General features: G+C 39.4%; 3 protein-coding genes across 7 annotated transcripts; 2 read left to right on the top strand and 1 right to left on the bottom strand.

Moving 5' to 3' along the window:
• Nucleotides 1–1,076: 1,076 nt before the first annotated feature.
• tmem138 (transmembrane protein 138) lies at nucleotides 1,077–4,270 on the bottom strand. 4 transcript variants are annotated; one of them, XM_081712417.1, is made up of 6 exons: nucleotides 4,116–4,270; nucleotides 2,820–2,931; nucleotides 2,264–2,488; nucleotides 1,855–2,026; nucleotides 1,532–1,607; nucleotides 1,077–1,272 (listed from the first exon to the last, which is right to left on the bottom strand). In XM_081712417.1, exons 3-6 carry the CDS (start codon nucleotides 2,389–2,391, stop codon nucleotides 1,199–1,201), a joined length of 450 nt encoding a protein of 149 aa, XP_081568543.1. In that variant the 5' UTR covers nucleotides 2,392–2,488; nucleotides 2,820–2,931; nucleotides 4,116–4,270; the 3' UTR covers nucleotides 1,077–1,198. The 4 variants fall into 4 exon arrangements, with proteins under 4 accessions (XP_081568543.1, XP_026856100.1, XP_026856109.1 ...); XM_027000299.3 differs by having other exon boundaries at nucleotides 1,077–1,311; nucleotides 4,116–4,269; XM_027000308.3 differs by lacking the exon at nucleotides 2,820–2,931 and having other exon boundaries at nucleotides 1,077–1,311; nucleotides 4,116–4,260.
• Nucleotides 2,960–10,689, top strand: cracr2b (calcium release activated channel regulator 2B). Of its 2 annotated transcripts, XM_081712416.1 has the most exons (11): nucleotides 2,960–3,461; nucleotides 4,576–4,640; nucleotides 7,492–7,733; nucleotides 7,877–7,988; nucleotides 8,101–8,209; nucleotides 8,379–8,525; nucleotides 8,840–8,930; nucleotides 9,063–9,158; nucleotides 9,305–9,492; nucleotides 9,713–9,784; nucleotides 10,137–10,689. In XM_081712416.1, the coding sequence occupies exons 3-11, from the start codon at nucleotides 7,500–7,502 to the stop codon at nucleotides 10,291–10,293; spliced, it is 1,206 nt and encodes a 401-aa protein (XP_081568542.1). In that variant the 5' UTR covers nucleotides 2,960–3,461; nucleotides 4,576–4,640; nucleotides 7,492–7,499; the 3' UTR covers nucleotides 10,294–10,689. The 2 variants fall into 2 exon arrangements, with proteins under 2 accessions (XP_081568542.1, XP_026857030.2); XM_027001229.3 differs by lacking the exon at nucleotides 2,960–3,461 and having other exon boundaries at nucleotides 4,520–4,640.
• A 2,019-nt stretch (nucleotides 10,690–12,708) lies between these two features.
• Nucleotides 12,709–15,873, top strand: LOC145657636 (uncharacterized). The gene is made up of 5 exons (XM_081713855.1): nucleotides 12,709–12,933; nucleotides 13,060–13,141; nucleotides 13,651–13,758; nucleotides 13,843–13,919; nucleotides 14,059–15,873. Exons 3-5 carry the CDS (start codon nucleotides 13,657–13,659, stop codon nucleotides 14,144–14,146), a joined length of 267 nt encoding a protein of 88 aa, XP_081569981.1. The 5' UTR covers nucleotides 12,709–12,933; nucleotides 13,060–13,141; nucleotides 13,651–13,656; the 3' UTR covers nucleotides 14,147–15,873.
• The last annotated feature ends 963 nt before the right edge of the window (nucleotides 15,874–16,836 follow it).

The following is a 16,836-nucleotide window of genomic DNA, read 5'->3' as shown; positions in this document are numbered from 1 at the left end:
TGCAAGCTTCTGGTTCATTTAAGGCCATGACCCATTACATTTTTGTTTATGCATAATTTGTAATATGACTCCCAGAACACTTCAGTTGATTTAGCATAGGCAGCCAAGATGCTGGAATGTAAAACATTTATTGCAACATTCATGTCTGGCAGAAACAAGCAATTGTCATGGCAGCTGTAATGACCTAATCACTGAGACTGAGCCACAGCTATTTCTGCCAACCTGAGATCTGAGCAAGACAGTGTAGCAAAGTAATAATATTTCACTACTAAACATTAATGCAAAGTAGTGGCTACAGACATGGAGCATGATTAAGAGGCACTTTTGGTCATGCTTTCTGACAGACAACTTTACATCATGTAAAACTAGTTGCAGTATACCAAAAACATATGAATTCAGCAAAAAGAAATGTACAAATCAGATGATCAAACATACAAAAATAAAGTTACATAAGTACAGCCAATTCAATTAATCAACACTTGGTCAGTTTCTGAAAATTTACAAAATTTGACATTTACAAAATCTCTAATCTACCATTATCTTGAAACCACTGTTTATCTGTAAAACCATTCAACAGTCATAAACCAACATAAACATCTTTTAAAACTTAAATACGATATGCTACTTTCCTGATACATTAGAGCATTTATTCCTAAGGAGTAGCAGGAAGATCTATGCAAGTATTCACAGGTGGCACGTTTTTTTTTGCAAACCTAGATATTTTGTATACCAAATGAATAAACATTTAATAAAACTAAACACTACAGTTTAAAAATGGCTTTGTGAGAAATTGTACACAGTCTAAAGGTGATAAAGCTAAAAGTGGGAATTGGTTTGAATACCTTTGTGATCAACTTTATTCCTTTATGCTTATTATTGCCATTGAAATGACTAAAAATTCTCGATGCAAATGCCTAGATCTACTTTTTAAATTCCATTGGTTTTGGTGTTTATTGGTGTCCTCTGCAAGGAGAGCCATATTGGCTCATGTTTGCACTCGAGCTGCTGGCTCCACGTATAGTACATGCTCAACACTTGTGTTCATTCAGCCATACTTAGGGATCCTTTACCCCTGACATTCTAGTTTAGTTTCTTGACATTCATGCACTGCAAACACATGCAGTGTCTTTATTAAATCACATAAATGTATCAGACTCTGCTCAACATGCTATCACTTCCAGTTGTTTGTCAGGCCTGGTCATTGTCGAGCTCGGGCAAAGGCATCACGGAGCCAGGGACAATCTTCATAAAGTCTTGGATCTCCAAGGTATTCTGTGGTGCGTTTGTAAAAGTAATAGTATAGCACAGCAGCTAGACAAAAGAACAGAAAATTAAGTAATGGAGTCTTGTCATCTGGTAAGTAATTATTTATTTTATATAGAAACTATTCTTTCACAAGTACTTGCTCATACAGTCAAGTTGATAATGTAGGAAATAAATAAACATTTAGGAATCCTTGCCAAGACTAGTGACTAAAATCCTAATTCTAATTTGGGCCACTAATCTGAACACTGGCTGTTTTGGGACTCACCTAATCTCTGGAAAACAAAAAGCGCCTGTAAGCCGCTTGTCCACACGAAACTGTTTGACTCCATCCACCTCAGATTCTGAAAGGACATTGCCAAAATAGTAATTGTCACTGCTGTAGGCTTTTGCAATCTGAAGGATTTACTGAGTAGTGTAATGCACATCTACTACTTTAAACCTGAAAATTAGAATTGGAGAGCACCCAAGAAATGTACAGGGGTGTTTTAACTACTTTGATGAAACATACTTTTCCTATTTAGCTTTGGTTTATTGGAAGTTTAATACAATTAGCTTCTTATACTGTGTTGTGAGAAAGAAAGGCTGTACCATGATCCAGCAGTGAAGGCAGATGCTGAGAGTGAGATAGAGAGCAGACAGGATGAGCAGTGCTCGGAACCTCTCCAGCAGCAGAGACACCAGCCCCACTTGGAACACGTATGTGTTAAACATCATGAGCAGGATAATGATCACATTAAACAGAATAGCAATGTCCTGGATTCTGGAGAACGAGACAGTGGGGAAAAGGGGAGAACTTAAACATCAAAGAAGTATATGGTATATGGATATCAGTATAAAATTTCAGTTCAGTAAATATCATACATTAATTTATACACAAGTACATAAATAAATAAATGTGTGTTTACCCATATTTATTTGTATGTTTCCTGGCATGTATTTTATGAGTTCTTTCATCTGTCCTCCCCCCCCTTCCCCCCCACCACCCTTGATGACTCACATGAACAGCACTAGCTGTATGACTGGAGCTGCCCTCAGAAGTTCACTGAAGGAGTTGACAAACAGGTCAAAAGCCAGAAGAGCTAGCTGGATTAGCAGGACCAGCGAGTAATTATTGGTCTGGAGCATCTCAGGGTTGGATGGTGTCCCACAGCCCCAGCCAGGAGCTCACAGATGGGGCTTCAGCAAGTCCTCCAGCCACTACGGTTATTGACCCACAGAGGTTCTTTTTTCATAAATGAGAAATATGAATTAGGGCCGTATGTCTCCATTTGAGTTTAAAAAAAAATATCAAACAAAGGAATCAAATATTTGGCTTCTCATCTGAGCAGGGCAGCATCCACATACAAGCTTTTTTCTTTTGTGGAAAATGTACTGTCCTGTTAAATATTTCTGCTGCAGTGAGCTGAAATAACTTAAGAAAAAGAAAACAGGGACCAAAACATGTTTCTGATTTTCATCTCTTTTTTACAAACTGTTGGGCATGTCAGGGTCACTGATTTGGCCATGGTGTCAAGCATATTTGCCAAAACAATGTGACTTAATTAAAAATCTACCAATGTATCTTTTCTCAAATTATCAGTTATTTGAGAGTAAGGACTGTCTCCCCATTTGAACACGTTCAATTATGTAAGGATCAGTTGATAAGGTCATCATGGTCTCTTCCACCTAAGTGAAATGAGATACAGTGGTATCAGGAATTAAAAACATCACATGAATCAAGACAAAACAAACAAGAAAAGAAATAAAGATGCCATTACTGAAATCATCCTTCACATGATACACAATTTTTAATACTCTTGAAGAGAACATTTGGGACAGATCATTGCAACATTGACCTCCTTGCTCCCAAATCACACCACACAGTGTGGGAGTCAGCCCCCCTTTGTTACTAAGGACATTATGCAGTAAGGTAGTTAGGCATGCAGAGCTTACACTGGGGATTCAAGTTTAATTTCACTGATCTGACACAAAGACCTTTGTGTCCCTTTTAATCTTTGTCTGATTCCTTCACTAGACAAAGCCACTAGATTACGATGTACTATATAAAAGGTGTTTTCAAAGCACTGGATTGTGAAACCTATAAGGTCTTTAAAATGATAACAGGTAATCATATAGGGAGATTCAATATGTCAGTCGGTGACAGTGGCACGGATTAGGACCTGTTTCTCTATACAGGATGATTCAAAGCCTATCTAGTAAGAGCTTTTTGTTCGGATAGTTGTCTGTAACTAGACTATTAGCTGGCATTCACGTTATACTACTCAACAAGAAAATCATTGCCTTCGTTTTATAGCAATGTCTAGCAATGTAGTTTTACAATCTTAACAACATACCGCGTTCAGAGTGCATATTTTTACAGTGCATAATATTTACATATGCCAGCTAAATAATTGGCTAGCTAACGCTAGCTAGCTATAACTTTTGCGGCTAGAAATTCGAAGTTAGTCTGCGGCATTGAACAAGTAACCTAGTTAGGTTATCCAGCTATTTAACACTAGCTAACTAGATAAAGCTAGCTAACCTACCTACCCTAACTCTAAAATGGTTTAAGGTTAGTGTATGGATATATGGAAAATGTTGCATCACATGTAAATTCAGTTCCTTAACGTTAGCTTGCCTATTCAGACATTTTATGTGTACTAGGTTAGTTTAAATTGCACATGTAAAATCTTATAGTTTAGGACTGCGACGAGTGATGCCGCAGTTTATCATCATTAATTTCAAGTTACTCAAATCGCCTAGTTAACAGCTAAGTTAATTAGCGTTAGCTAGACAAATGTAACGGTTCTGTATCTAATGTTAACACTGGCTACCTGGATACTAGTTAGCTGTCTGAATAAAACACACACCTGAAATGCAGCAGAGTTCGTTGTAGGGGTTTGCAGATCGTTAGCTTAGCTAGCTGGTTACGTTTGCTAAAGTGATCCGAATTGATTTGACGAGTTGTAAACCAGCGCTAGCTGCTGTATTAGCCAACGAAAGCGTCCCTGGAATCCGAGAGACAACGACGTCTCCCATGGCAACTAAAGCACGTTTACCGTAAAGGCCGATGGAAGAAACGACAATCTATTACACACTATTAAATTAAAGATTTGCATGGTCGTTAATATAACAAGTCTGTACATTTTATACAGTATACATTTCATACATACATATGAAAGTAATACAAGCTGTAAGTTGCTAAAGCATAAAGCTTCGTTATTTGAGAACCTTTATAGTTGATATTACGGTATTAATACCATGTACGGTTTATGCCCTCTTGTGGATCGCAAAGTACAATGAGTGTTGCTATTGCTTGTGCTGTTCTAGTTGGCGGCATGCGAACACCTGTGACGGGCGGTTGGGTTAATAAAGATCTTCAAACTCCAGTAAAGGTGAGTTCGTCACCTCTTTTATACTTCAGATACATTTGAAATAGAGATAAATGAGATTCAGAATTTCATGTAACAGGCTGCAAATTAAATGTACATAAATCTTCATTTCCATTTTCCATGGCACATGCTTTCCAGGATTTTACTTTTCAAGATCGTTACGCAATAACCATATTAATTTTGTGTATATTCAACTCATTGCTCTTTTAACTACCATACCTTTGTGTTGAATAAAACATATTCTTGCATTTCTCTTAGATAAGATATATCGATTATCTTTTTTTTTTTTTTTTTTTTTTTTTTTTTTTTTTGTCGACACAAATGACCTAAACTTAAATTATGGCAGATCTCTCAATCTCTTATTTTTATACTGTAAAATTGGCTTTCTCCTTTAGCATCTATAAATGATTTACACTCACATGAAACATTTATCTTAAGTTCACTGTGAGAGCTCTAAAATTGGTATACAGCCTGTTTGTCATGAATAATATTCTCATGGTCATTTAGCCTGTTAGACTCTGGATGAAAGCAGGTATTTATTTAACCTTATGTATTGCAGTGTCTCTGTAGACTCCAGAAGTTAACACTGCTGTTGAAATGTATTCTGTGCTGTGGTGTGACATTGTGCAGGGGTATTGGTAATGTGCAATCTAATGAACTGTCAAATATTAATTGCTGTATCTACATCATGCAAAAATACCTGTTTAACGGGGTTACACTGAAAGGTGTTGAAAATATGTGGAATTTGAAAAATTGCCTGTTACATATAGGAAATATTTAGTGTCTCCTGGTGACTGCAGGGTTATACATTTATGTGAAAAACTATGCTTATATTGTGTGTGTAATTGTTATTTACACCTTACTGTGATTACATTTTTTATACATTTTAAGCATGGTTTGATTAAATATTTAAAGCCGATATAATATCCTTCCAGATTTCAGTTGTTCAGATACACAGTGCTCATTTTTGTATTCAACCTGTGGATATGCTAACTGCGGAGTTAACTATTAAGATCCTTATAAAATTATTTGAGTATATTTCTGCATGGTATAGCAATATTTATCATTATTCTTATTTTAGGATGCTAGTTGATATTGGATATATTTATAGATACAGATATAGATATAGATATATAGATCTATATATAGATACAGGGCTGCTGTCTTTTAGCACCTCTGGAGCATCTTGGGCTTAGGTTCCATTGCTCAGGCTACATAAGTAGTGGTCAACTTCAAGTTGTTCGCGCTTAGGTCAGATCCTACTCTCCACCCTGCTTCATCCCTTCTGGTCAACACAGAGCCAAAGTTGTGACTCTTTCCATTCATTTAATTTCATCTACATTCTACAGACATTCTATCTACAGTCCTACACACAGCTGCTGCTACTTGTAAGAGACGGTGTCCAGTGCGCACTTGAGTAAATACTTGTATCTCACTTAGCTCCAGGACTCATTCCCTGTCAGCACACAAACCTCAGATCCATTACATGACCACCCTGTTCTGCTGTCCACATCCTGGAGCTTACAGACAGGGAGAGAGAGTGTAAGAGAAAGCAAAAGCAGAGGAACGTTTCTGTGCATGGGGGGAAGCCCATTGCTTTATTTGATTTGTGTTGTAATGGCAGGTGTGTATTTCAGAACGGAAAGTTCCCTGCTGGTTCACACCAAATTAACCTGCCCTTACTGCCATCCTACATGTACCAATATTCAAACCAATAATGATGATGGATTTAGGTTACCTGATGTTGTAAAACTTTTTGCAAAAATTGTAAAATTACATCTAAATCTGTTTAGAACTGTCTGGCTAGGACTCAGAATGGTGTGTGATTGTTCCTGTATCTACACACTGATATTTACTAAGGGCAGAGCTCCCTTATGTGTCAGTTCAAACAAAAGCACTATTCAAACAATACTGTTGTTTATTAAACATTGTTTAGAGAGGTTTTTTTTTTTACAAATTTGCAAAGTTATTATTCCATCCATATGCTATATATATATGTATATTATTGCTCATAATAATGGTGACAAAGCCATCCTTATGTTGACCCAAGTCTGCATTAATGAAGACCTAATAGCTGGTGTGTCTCTATGGTGATGTATAGCCACCTGCTGTAATCCACAATGACCTTTCCAACCAAAAGGATTTTCAAGAACACCTTAAACCTCTTTGAAAGCACTTAATAAAATTGTAGTAATATTAAGGTGCAAGTCATAAGTGATGCAGGGGTAAAGAGAATGTCTTCTATAATTAATGCTTCAGTGTTTTGTTTTTTGTTTTGTTATTTTGCCTCATCTCTGTTGACCTCCTTTGCATAACCATGGATAATAATTTTGAGATGTTTCCCTGTACTCAGTGAAGATTAGAAAAAAAACGTTGATCCAGAACACACTTATAATGGGTGCCTTGAGGGCAATTGTTGCACTTTAACAACTTTAACAACTGCCCCAAAGGTTGTATTCTCTGTCTGTTTGGACTGATTTTCTGTTCCTAAGTACATTATTGTCTGTTTTAATCCATCATATGCAACAGATGCATTAGATAGATGTTGGGTTGAAAAACACTCAAGTATTCCTTTAAGATTCCTGGTTTGTGTTCCTGACTGTCTCTCCACACTTCTTACTTGGCATCCTGTTTTGCTAAGATCTGCAGTTTTAACTAAACGAAACTTTATCTGTTATGAATTAACTCAGAAGTTCTTTATTTCTGGAAAAGACTTCTGAGAATATTGAGCAAAGGGTACATAACAACAGTAACTGCTTAATAATTGCTTAGAAAGGGTTGAAATGCTAAACAGGATGTAAAGGTAAGTGTAGTTAGACATTTCCACTATACTAAATCTATCCCCTCTCTCTAGCTGCAGAAATGTCAGTCTGGTTGAAGGATGGAGAAGTGCTGGAGGGTGAGGGCAGCTGGCAGACGTCTCCGTGTAGCCTCAGACAGAGGAGTCACATGGTGGGCAGAGGGGCTAACCTGCAGGGACCATCACCCAGCAGCAAGGGGAAGAGGCTCCAGCAGGACTGCATGAGCAAGGCTGAGGAGCTGTTCAGCCTGTGTGATAAAGAGGCCAAGGGCTTCATCACCAAGAGGGACATGCAGGTGCCCAAGGAGCTTGTAGCCCAACAAGTGCTTGACTGGTCTAGAGCTTTATGTGAAACCCTTTTCACGTGAGGATTAGAGTTTGTTGCAATTTGATTTGTCTGACCAGGTTGCCTCAGTTTCTGTATGTGTGTGGTTGTAAGCGGTTACAGGGAGAGCTGCCTCTGACCCCAGAGCAGTTGGAGTCTGTGTTTGAGAGCTTGGACCGGGAGAGAAATGGTTTCCTCACCCCTGCTGAGTTTCACACAGGCCTTGGTGGGTGGATGTGTGTATGCATGTGTATGTGCGTGCATCTGTGTGTGCATGTGTGTAGACCTGCAATGGAACACCATGCAGAAATGGGTAGCAAACTAACTAACTCTCACAGGGGAGCTGGTAGGAATGGAAGAGTGTGACGAGGTGAGGAGAATGGATCCAGCAGATGTGAGGTTTACGCAGCTTCTTATGAAGCTTGGAGCAGATAAACTGTTTAGACAGTGAGTGGGACTCATCTCTTTATTTCTGTGACTACAAGCATTACTAACACATCAGCAAAAATAGTTTTTAGAATATTTTATAGATAACTTTGCTGTTGTAGATCTGCTTTTGAGTATGTAATGTTTGCATGTGTGTGTGTCTGTGTCTGCGTGTGTGTACTGTGTGTAGTCAGAGCGAGTTGTTCTCTCTGTGGTGTGGTCTGCAGAGAGACAGGCCGGACTTGATGAGTGTGCTGGAGCATGTTCTGTCCCATGCTGTTGCTCTTGTGCAGGACTACCAGAGAGAAAGAGACAGTTTGGAACAAACACTTCGAAGGTCAGCATGTGGGCTTTTCTGCTCATTCAGCATGCCTTTAGATAGAAATAGCTCTTATATACTGATATTGGATCAGCTCTCTCAGCCCAAACAATGATCTAAACCATAGTAGCAGAAACTGCAAAACTAGTCTTGGATCAGTGTAAAAGGGCAAAACTGAGTAGCTCCAACACCTGATCAGTTCTCTCCTACCAGTGCACATGACCAACTGGACTGAAGTTGGTTAAACCACGCTGTGGTATTGTAGTGCTTGGATATGTCCATAAAGCAGTGTGTATTTGTTCATTCGCTCATGGTTTCATCCGATTGGTCAGGCGAGAAGATGACCATGACAAAATGGTGCGCTCCCTCTATGAAGACCTGGAGAACCAAATCAAAGAAGAGCGAGAAAAGCAAGTGAATGTGGTAGGTGTTTATCAAGAGAAGGAAAATCATCATTTTCACAGTAATTATAGTAGTATTTAGGACTTTGACAAGAAATATAATGGCATTGGTGGTGGTGGTGGTGGTGATGATGATGATGATGATCTGATGAAGGAGAGCACAAGGCAGGGCGACAAAAGAGAGCAGCTACTTCAGGAGCTGAGGACACGGGAACAAGAGCTGGAGTTCACACTGACCAAGCAGAGAGAGGTAAACCCAGTTCCCTCACCTTTTCACCACATTCATCCAGTCATCCATTCAGCTTCCAGACATTCATTCAGCCAATCACAACCCAATTCAGAGCCTTTTGTCCAAATAAGTAGTTACTATTGCTCTCCTCTCCCCCATCCTCCCAGCTGGAGAGCAAGATTGCAGCCCTGGGCCATGAGCAGGTGGAAGCATGCAGGCAGAACCAGAAGCTGCAGTGCACCAACAGCGAGCTACGTGAGCAGCTGGAGCAGAGCCGCGAGGAGCTGGACAGAGCCCTCCAGCATCTGCGTTTTCTGCAGGACATGCTCGCGCTTCAGCATAGGAGGAAACAGAGGTGAGAGTGGCCTGCCCAGGCCGGGGCTTTCTGCCAGGCTTCCTCTTTAAACATGTCGGAACGGAAACCACAGAAGGCAATTATCCAGCACTTCCACTTACCCTTTCAAGCTGCATGAGAGATAGAAGCAAGGTCTGCTGTAGCTGTAGCTGTCCTGGCAAGAATGCAACTAGCTGCTCCCTTTTCTCACTGCTGTGCCCATGTTCATGTTTCTGGATAGGGATGTGCTGAAAGTGTCCAGTAACATGCAGAAAGAGCGAGAGAGCCTGAACAGGCAGCTGGAGCTACTCAGGTAAGAAACTGTGAAGAAGTACAAGTAGGTTTGTGTCATGTGCTGGTGGATCTCCAGGTCTACTTGCAGGACATGTTTATTTGCTTTTATCAGTCAGATAGGGTGGGGAAAATTGGATAGTTTACAGCTGTTTCTTTCCAGTGTGCAAAACAGGAAAGCACACGATAGCAGATAGAGGACCACATAGAGAAGGGAGTTCCTCTGGAATTTAGCCCATATGTAACAGTAGTAAAGATACAGATCAGATACACAATTGCAAGAACATGTAATCACCAATGGAGACACTTTTTTTTTTTTTGCTCATGAAGCGCAGAAATTTCTTTCATTGTTTCATCGTTGTCTCTTTTCTCAGGGACATGAACAAGCGCTTGCGGGACGAGAAGGATGCTCACGAGGACCAGAAGAGGGTTAGTCATAGACAATCCTTCATGGGTCCACTCATCTCTTACCCACAATGCCACTGTGGTCAAGGCGCTTCCCCCTGGGTGTACTCCTTCTACCCATACTGAACTAGACTCTGCTGGGCCACTTGAGGTTGCTCCTAATCACTGACGCAACGCTATAGGACAGTGCTATGCATGTCTGTCCCTTGGTCAGAGGATGCCAGCGAATCTTCACCTTCTCTCTTTGCATGTGGCTGTTTTATGGGCTTGTGCCAGAATGAAGGTCTTACCCTCCGCTGGCGGAGTTTTTCCTGTTGTTTCTTTAAGCCAAGAACAGAGTGTGGACTGCTTTCTTAGACCATGGAAGAATAAACCAGCCCCATGTGAATCGAAAAATTCATAACATTTAAGGGATGGTTACTTATGCAAATATTGAATTGTTCTTTTTTAGTTCTCAATAGTGTTTTGTTTTGTTTTGGGGTTTTGTGTGTGTGTGTGTGTGTGTGTGTGTGTGTGTGTGAGCAAACCAACGTTATAAATTTAAGCTGCAGGGTATGGAAAATGTTATATTATCTGAGACAGATCACCCAAAGGCCCAAAATTCGAACAAGGTTGAACACAACTTGTATGAAGTTCTAGACATATGATGGGTTACATTTCAAGTGGTAACGCATTGTTAGACGCTCAAGGCCATTTTGGAACTGTGAATGTAATAGATGTTTTCAATTAAAAAACTTACATTTATGTATTGATAAATAGAAAATCCTTTCCTCATTGTGTCTGTTACAGAAAATACAGCAGTTTCCCCCTGAACCTTTCTTACTGCACCTCACATAACTGCAGAAAATTACTTTTATAATTTATTAGAAAAGTGAGAAAAACTGAGGGACATGGAAAAAAAGCACGCCGAAAGAGCCATGGTGCGGCAAAGATAGATTACTGGAAGGCAGTTTCCCTACCTTGCTTTCAGTGGCAACTCCACCCATGAGGTAATAATGCCTGCTACTAGCTTTAAGGGAAACACTGCAAACGAAACTGTAGTCGGCTCAATTGCTGTGCCTTACTGCTTATCTAAACCAGTTTACTTACATAACCTGGATGTTTGTTTCTTCCTCGTTCTTTATCAGAATTGGCTGTGCTGTAAGTGCCAGCCCCTGTAGCAGTGTCATGAGTGGCCTCAGTAGAGGTCACTCTAGGAAATTTACCATAGGACAAATCTATTGCTGTTTTCGTCTGTACATAATATGCGTGTACCTTTTATGTGTCATACTTCTGAAATATTGGATTAATTTATTGTCCTTCTGTTCAGCATGTTTGTTTGTTGCTGATATCTCTGTAGTCCTACTGTTGTTTTCTCAAATTAAATGATCTTATGAGCAAAATATAAAATTTGTATATCAGAAAGTAGTCAAGTTTTGAACAAATTGGGTGTGTTTTCTAGCATGGCCACTGTGCATAATAAAAGTTTATTAACGGTACACTTCCTTATCCGTGTTCTTATTGTGCAAGATCCAAAGTCCTATACACACATACACAAAATTAGATATTTCTACGTGTAAAAACAAAGCCCTGTACACATAGGTGGATGAGCAGTTCACTTGCTGATTATGGAAAAGCACGTATCTGTGTAGTTGTATTATTTCTTTGACAACCTCTTATGTATGTTTTACATTCTACTTCTAATTTCATCTAAAGGCCAAATATATCTGTCATGTTTCATGGACTGTTCCCTAGACAACAAAGATGAAGAGGCCCTTAGAGAAGAAAGGATCAGTAATTGGAGACTATGTCCTGGCTGAGAAACCAGTCAACAGGTGGGTTATCAAACCAGTCCATTTAACTTTTTTACATAAGCAGTCAATAACTTCTTTATATGTAAAGCAATCAATATAGCCATTATAAACATCTTCAATTATTTATACTGCATTGTAAGAATTGTATGCATGTCTTTAATAAAACATTGTATAAAAACATTATATATATATATATATATATACACACACACATTATATATATATATATACACACACACACACACACACACACACACACACACACACAAAGGTGTGTTCTCATTATACTTAAGGCAGCCCAGTATTGCCAGCATGTTGACCATGGGCTCGCCAGACGTGATCCCTGAGTCCGAGCCCATGCAACTCTCTGTCAGCAGCCTAGGAGGAGCAGCAACTGTCGCACAACTGCACAGCATAAAGGTACAGCTGAGAGATCTAGCATCCTAGATCAAGAGGCAAAAACCAAGGTTTGCTGGATTCATATGTTACATGCAAATATAGAACTTCAGACATTTGCATGGCAAAAAGTGAATATGAAACCGGTCCTAAAGAAATCTCTTTTCCCTCATTTGTTTCTACAGTACATCAGATCCTGATTGTTCATTTACTGTGATACTGAGAGAGATAGCCCAGTCTTCTGAGATCCCAAATATCTGAAATGTATATTTGAGCAAATATAAAATATTGTTTAGAATAACAAAAGTTGCTTATCTTTGCTTATTCTCTTGTTTGTTTGTTTACCCTGATCTTCTAAAGAGATTGTTTGTTATTTATATCCGTAAAATCAATCTTTGTCGCATATGCCTACTACCATTACATTGTTATGACTGTTTCAGTAACCCTGGTAATCTCCCACTCAGGCTGGAGAACCTGGGCGCCGACGTGTGTTTAAGGTGGTGCTTATGTGGGCAAGAGTTCATTCATCCACCACAATGTAGAGGGCATTTCCCTAACAAAATGAGGGCTATAGTAGGTAAACTGAAAATGCATTGCCATGAAACACTTATCCCATGCATAATAACAATAGAAAACTGACCCCAGATCAGCATCAGTAGGCAGTTTCTTCCAAAACCAAATATTATATGCATTTGCTTTACAGGTATGGACTTCCAGGTAAGGAGTTTGGTGCTTAATTCCACGCACATTGCTCTTCAGCTCTGGGATACAGCAGGACAGGAGAGGTAAGAAAAAAATACAATGTTATTGAAATCAAACAGCTTTCACTAGTTGTGGAAAATCAAACATATGAACTCCAACAGTAAATGACCACTCCATCCTCTCAGATTCCACAGTATCAGTCAACAGTACTACCGCAAGGCAGACGGAATACTGGCTGTGTATGATATCACTCAAGCCACCTCTTTCGTGTCAGTGCATGAATGGCAAATGAAGTATTCTTAGCAGATTTTGCATTCCCACAAGTGATTAGTTGTGGTTGGCAAAATGGGATTCTCTGAAGTTCAGAGATTTGGTTAAATTCTATTGCCACAAGATTGCTGAGCATTCTCTTGAATCTTCTGTTGAAGCTTTTTAGAACCAGTAAAAATATTTTGAAAAGAAAAATTATTTGGCAAGATTAACGAAAGGTCAATAAATGCATTATCCAAAAGGCAATTTACACAAGTTTTTAGTTGAGGATGTTGTGTGATTGGCTATTCTAACTAGTGGCTATTTTTAATTGTCCTGGCAGAAATACATGGCTGAAGAGACATGTTTCGTGTTGCTAGGCAATAAGACTGACAAGCAGGAGAGGGGAGAGAGACAGGTGTCCACCAAGCAGGGCCAAAAACTGGCTGAGGTGATAAACCACATAGGCTTTTCTATTCATCATCACCTTCTATCTGTAGCTGTTCTGATTTTTTCCCCCATGTTTCTTTATCAGGAGTATTATGCAGAGTTCTTTGAATGCAGTGCTAAGAGTGGCCATAACATCCAAGAAGTCATGGCACACCTGGCTAGGTGAGACTCCAGAACAATGATGTTTTGTAAAAGAAATAAGAAGAAGCAAATATCCTGGAAAAGAAGTTAATGTGTTGAGCACAGGGTCTGCACTAAACATGCTCTACTCAGACATGACTTCTGTGTTCTGTCTCTGTAGACTGATGATGGCGCGGCAGGACAGGCAGTGTGAGTCTGCACTTCACCTCGACATCAGCTCAGGCAACAGGGGCCGCTGCTGCCAGTAGTTAGAGAGGCAACATCATTTGAGGATGCACATAGCCATGCGCCAAGGAATGGATGACAGAGGCCTGTAGCATGACATGAAGAACATGACCTTATCTTTGAGAGCTAAGGGAACATGGGAAAATTATTCCCAAATTAAGCTACTGAATGTCAGTATTAATTAAACAGGCCTTATCGATATAATACATAGACAGAGAATAGCTATGCATTTATTATACATAGACCTGCTCTTTTATGCCAGATATACAGTATAGTATATACATATAAGTATAGTGCGTTGACATATATGTACACTTATATATAGTTATATGACTTATACATTAATATGGCATACATGTACACTGAACAGCCACTTTACTAGAAACACTATGCTGTTCTTACTATAATCTTAGAATAAGTGTTATTCTATTCTTCAATCTGTTAGCATGCATAATTTGTATTAACCATCCTGCAGCCCCTCGGCCAGTGTTTCAGGGAGGTGCAACCTAGTGACACGGAGGTGTAAAAACCCCAGCAACACTGCTATGCCAAATAAAGCTAAAGAACCAGGTCAACACTCACAACATTCCACTATACTATCAGTGTTAATACTGTGTTGAACCAAACAGCATTAACTGGGTAGCGTGTGGCTGTTCACTGCAGTAATCTGTAATGTATGCTTATAAAATGCACCTATAAAGTAGATGTACGTAATAAAATTGTAAGTGATTGATTCAAGTTTTCTGGTGACAGTATGCATGAACTTACATTCAGCGGGTGCATCAAAAACAAGCACCAGATGGTATGCACACATATATTAACATAAAAGTGTTGTCTTGCATATATAACCAAAAGCCATCTGATGTTGAAGACAAATAGACTAATCTAGCCTGACAACTCAGTTTAACATGACAAGCAGGAAGACATGATTCCAGACTGTAAGGACAGGAATCTGTCATACATCTAGGAAAATGAATTACTACATACACCAAAATGAATTACAATACATCAAGAGGAATTACTACACTAAGATATAAAAAACAATGTACATCAATGGAGCCATCTAATCAATCATACACCAAATTGCCACTTTTTTAGGTACTGTTTATTCCTTAGCATTCTAGTTTTTGTGATATGTTTGTGCTTCTGAATATTGACGTAAGCCTTTAAAAATTTAAGCGAAACTTTTTTGTGTGCTTGTGCATGTTATGGTGAGTGGGATATGCTAGTTAGCGCGTGACACACAACTCTCCAGATGCAGGTTTTATGTTTAAAAAGGTGTCCACGCCACAAATGTGTTAGCTTAGTGAAATATGTCTTTCTTTGGGGTAAGTAAACGTAATTTCTAAATTGAAGGCCGACAGAGTGGATAAGGATTATGTAGTTATATGTTTTGCTTTTTTATGTATTAATTCTGGTAATTGCTAGCTACATTAGTCGGCGTTTCGTTTCCATATCCGTTTCCTCAGCATTTCTTTCGTTGTCCGTTGCAGACTTACCCTTCTGACCTCTTTGTTATGGTGCCTCATACTTTATCTCGGAAACGATTACAGCACAGTCGCCGACAGCTATACTGGATTTATGATTGAGATAATTTAGCTTCCCTGTTAGTTAGATAATGCCCTGAACAGACTTAAGTAAAACGTCCAGTTTGCGGAAATTGTTATGTAATCCTCAAGTGAACGTGGGTTAAATGAATATAACTAAAAATAACTATAACTTCATTGCCCACCACTCCATTTTTGACTAGAGTGAAGCTCTAGAGAATGATTGCCCTGACAGATTCCATTTAGAGCCCACAGCCATCTGCAGTGATGAAGAGCCCTCCAGCACATTGGCCACCATGATAGACAATCCTCCAATAAGAACGCATGCTAAACCCACCCAAGGCAAGTTCTTCTCGACTCAAGTTCTTATTGCCTTGTTACAGGTAATAGAGCTGCAAGTTTGCTGGTAGATGGAATATAATAATCAACTAAATTATGTTCATAGTAGTTGCTGAGGTATATCTGAATTTTAGGGTCCTGCTCACAAGATTATTTTGTTTATTACACTGTAATAGGTTATAGTACTCCATTAAGTCTCAATACATGCACTTCTGCATTCTGGAGGTCCATTACGTTGTGTTATATGACCATGCTAGCTGCATGACCTTTATGTCCTAATGACAATGTAGTCTTGGACTGGTCAAAAGGCTTGCCATCATAATAAGCCCACCATACATACAGCTGTTTTCCTGAGCCTAAGCTCTCCTGATGTTTGTATGCGTGTGCTTCCTCTGGGTGTTCCAGTGTCCACGCATCCCCCTCACTGCTTCCACAAATGACTCCATCTGGCATCAGAATGGCCTTGTCAGCTGCTTTTCCTGTTTTACCTTATTGCTGAATCATGCTGCTCATGTGCATACTCACAGGCCTGCCAATGTGCACACACACAAACAGATCGACTGCCCTTTATTGTACTTAATTAAGCAGTTGTAGACACAGCAGTGATGATGTGTGTCTTCTGATAGCCTCTCTTTATTGTCATCCTACATCTTTCTGATGTAGGATGACATCTGTGCTTAGGCTTCTTGGGTGTAATGCATGCTGCCTGGCAATGAATACAGCCCAAATTAATTGACAGAGCTTCTTAGGCCTGTCTGTATGTGCTTAATGGGTTAAAACAGGGTGTGTCTGGTCATTCACTAGAAAGGAAAAACAAAACTGTTCAC

Source organism: Electrophorus electricus, chromosome 4 (assembly GCF_041902795.1).
Source record: "Electrophorus electricus isolate QZ-2024a chromosome 4, ASM4190279v1, whole genome shotgun sequence".
Taxonomy (NCBI): Eukaryota; Metazoa; Chordata; class Actinopteri; order Gymnotiformes; family Gymnotidae; genus Electrophorus; species Electrophorus electricus.
Note: the sequence above shows the minus strand (reverse complement) of the source record. Positions and strands in the feature narration are given on the sequence as shown.

Bases quoted from the DNA above. Each gene is read 5' to 3' on its own strand.
- tmem138 (XM_027000299.3), bottom strand. From the start codon at position 2,391: ATGCTCCAGACCAATAATTACTCGCTGGTCCTGCTAATCCAGCTAGCT. The intron at 2,027-2,263 runs GTGAGTCATCAA...CTCGTTCTCCAG, and splicing joins ATACAGCTAGTGCTGTTCAT to AATCCAGGACATTGCTATTC. The intron at 1,312-1,531 runs GTGAGTCCCAAA...TCTTTTGTCTAG, and splicing joins TTTTGTTTTCCAGAGATTAG to CTGCTGTGCTATACTATTAC.
- cracr2b (XM_081712416.1), top strand. From the start codon at position 7,500: ATGTCAGTCTGGTTGAAGGATGGAGAAGTGCTGGAGGGTGAGGGCAGC. The intron at 7,989-8,100 runs GTGGGTGGATGT...TAACTCTCACAG, and splicing joins TGAGTTTCACACAGGCCTTG to GGGAGCTGGTAGGAATGGAA. The intron at 8,931-9,062 runs GTAGGTGTTTAT...GATCTGATGAAG, and splicing joins GAGAAAAGCAAGTGAATGTG to GAGAGCACAAGGCAGGGCGA.
- LOC145657636 (XM_081713855.1), top strand. From the start codon at position 13,657: ATGGCTGAAGAGACATGTTTCGTGTTGCTAGGCAATAAGACTGACAAG. The intron at 13,759-13,842 runs GTGATAAACCAC...TTTCTTTATCAG, and splicing joins AGGGCCAAAAACTGGCTGAG to GAGTATTATGCAGAGTTCTT. The intron at 13,920-14,058 runs GTGAGACTCCAG...CTGTCTCTGTAG, and splicing joins GTCATGGCACACCTGGCTAG to ACTGATGATGGCGCGGCAGG.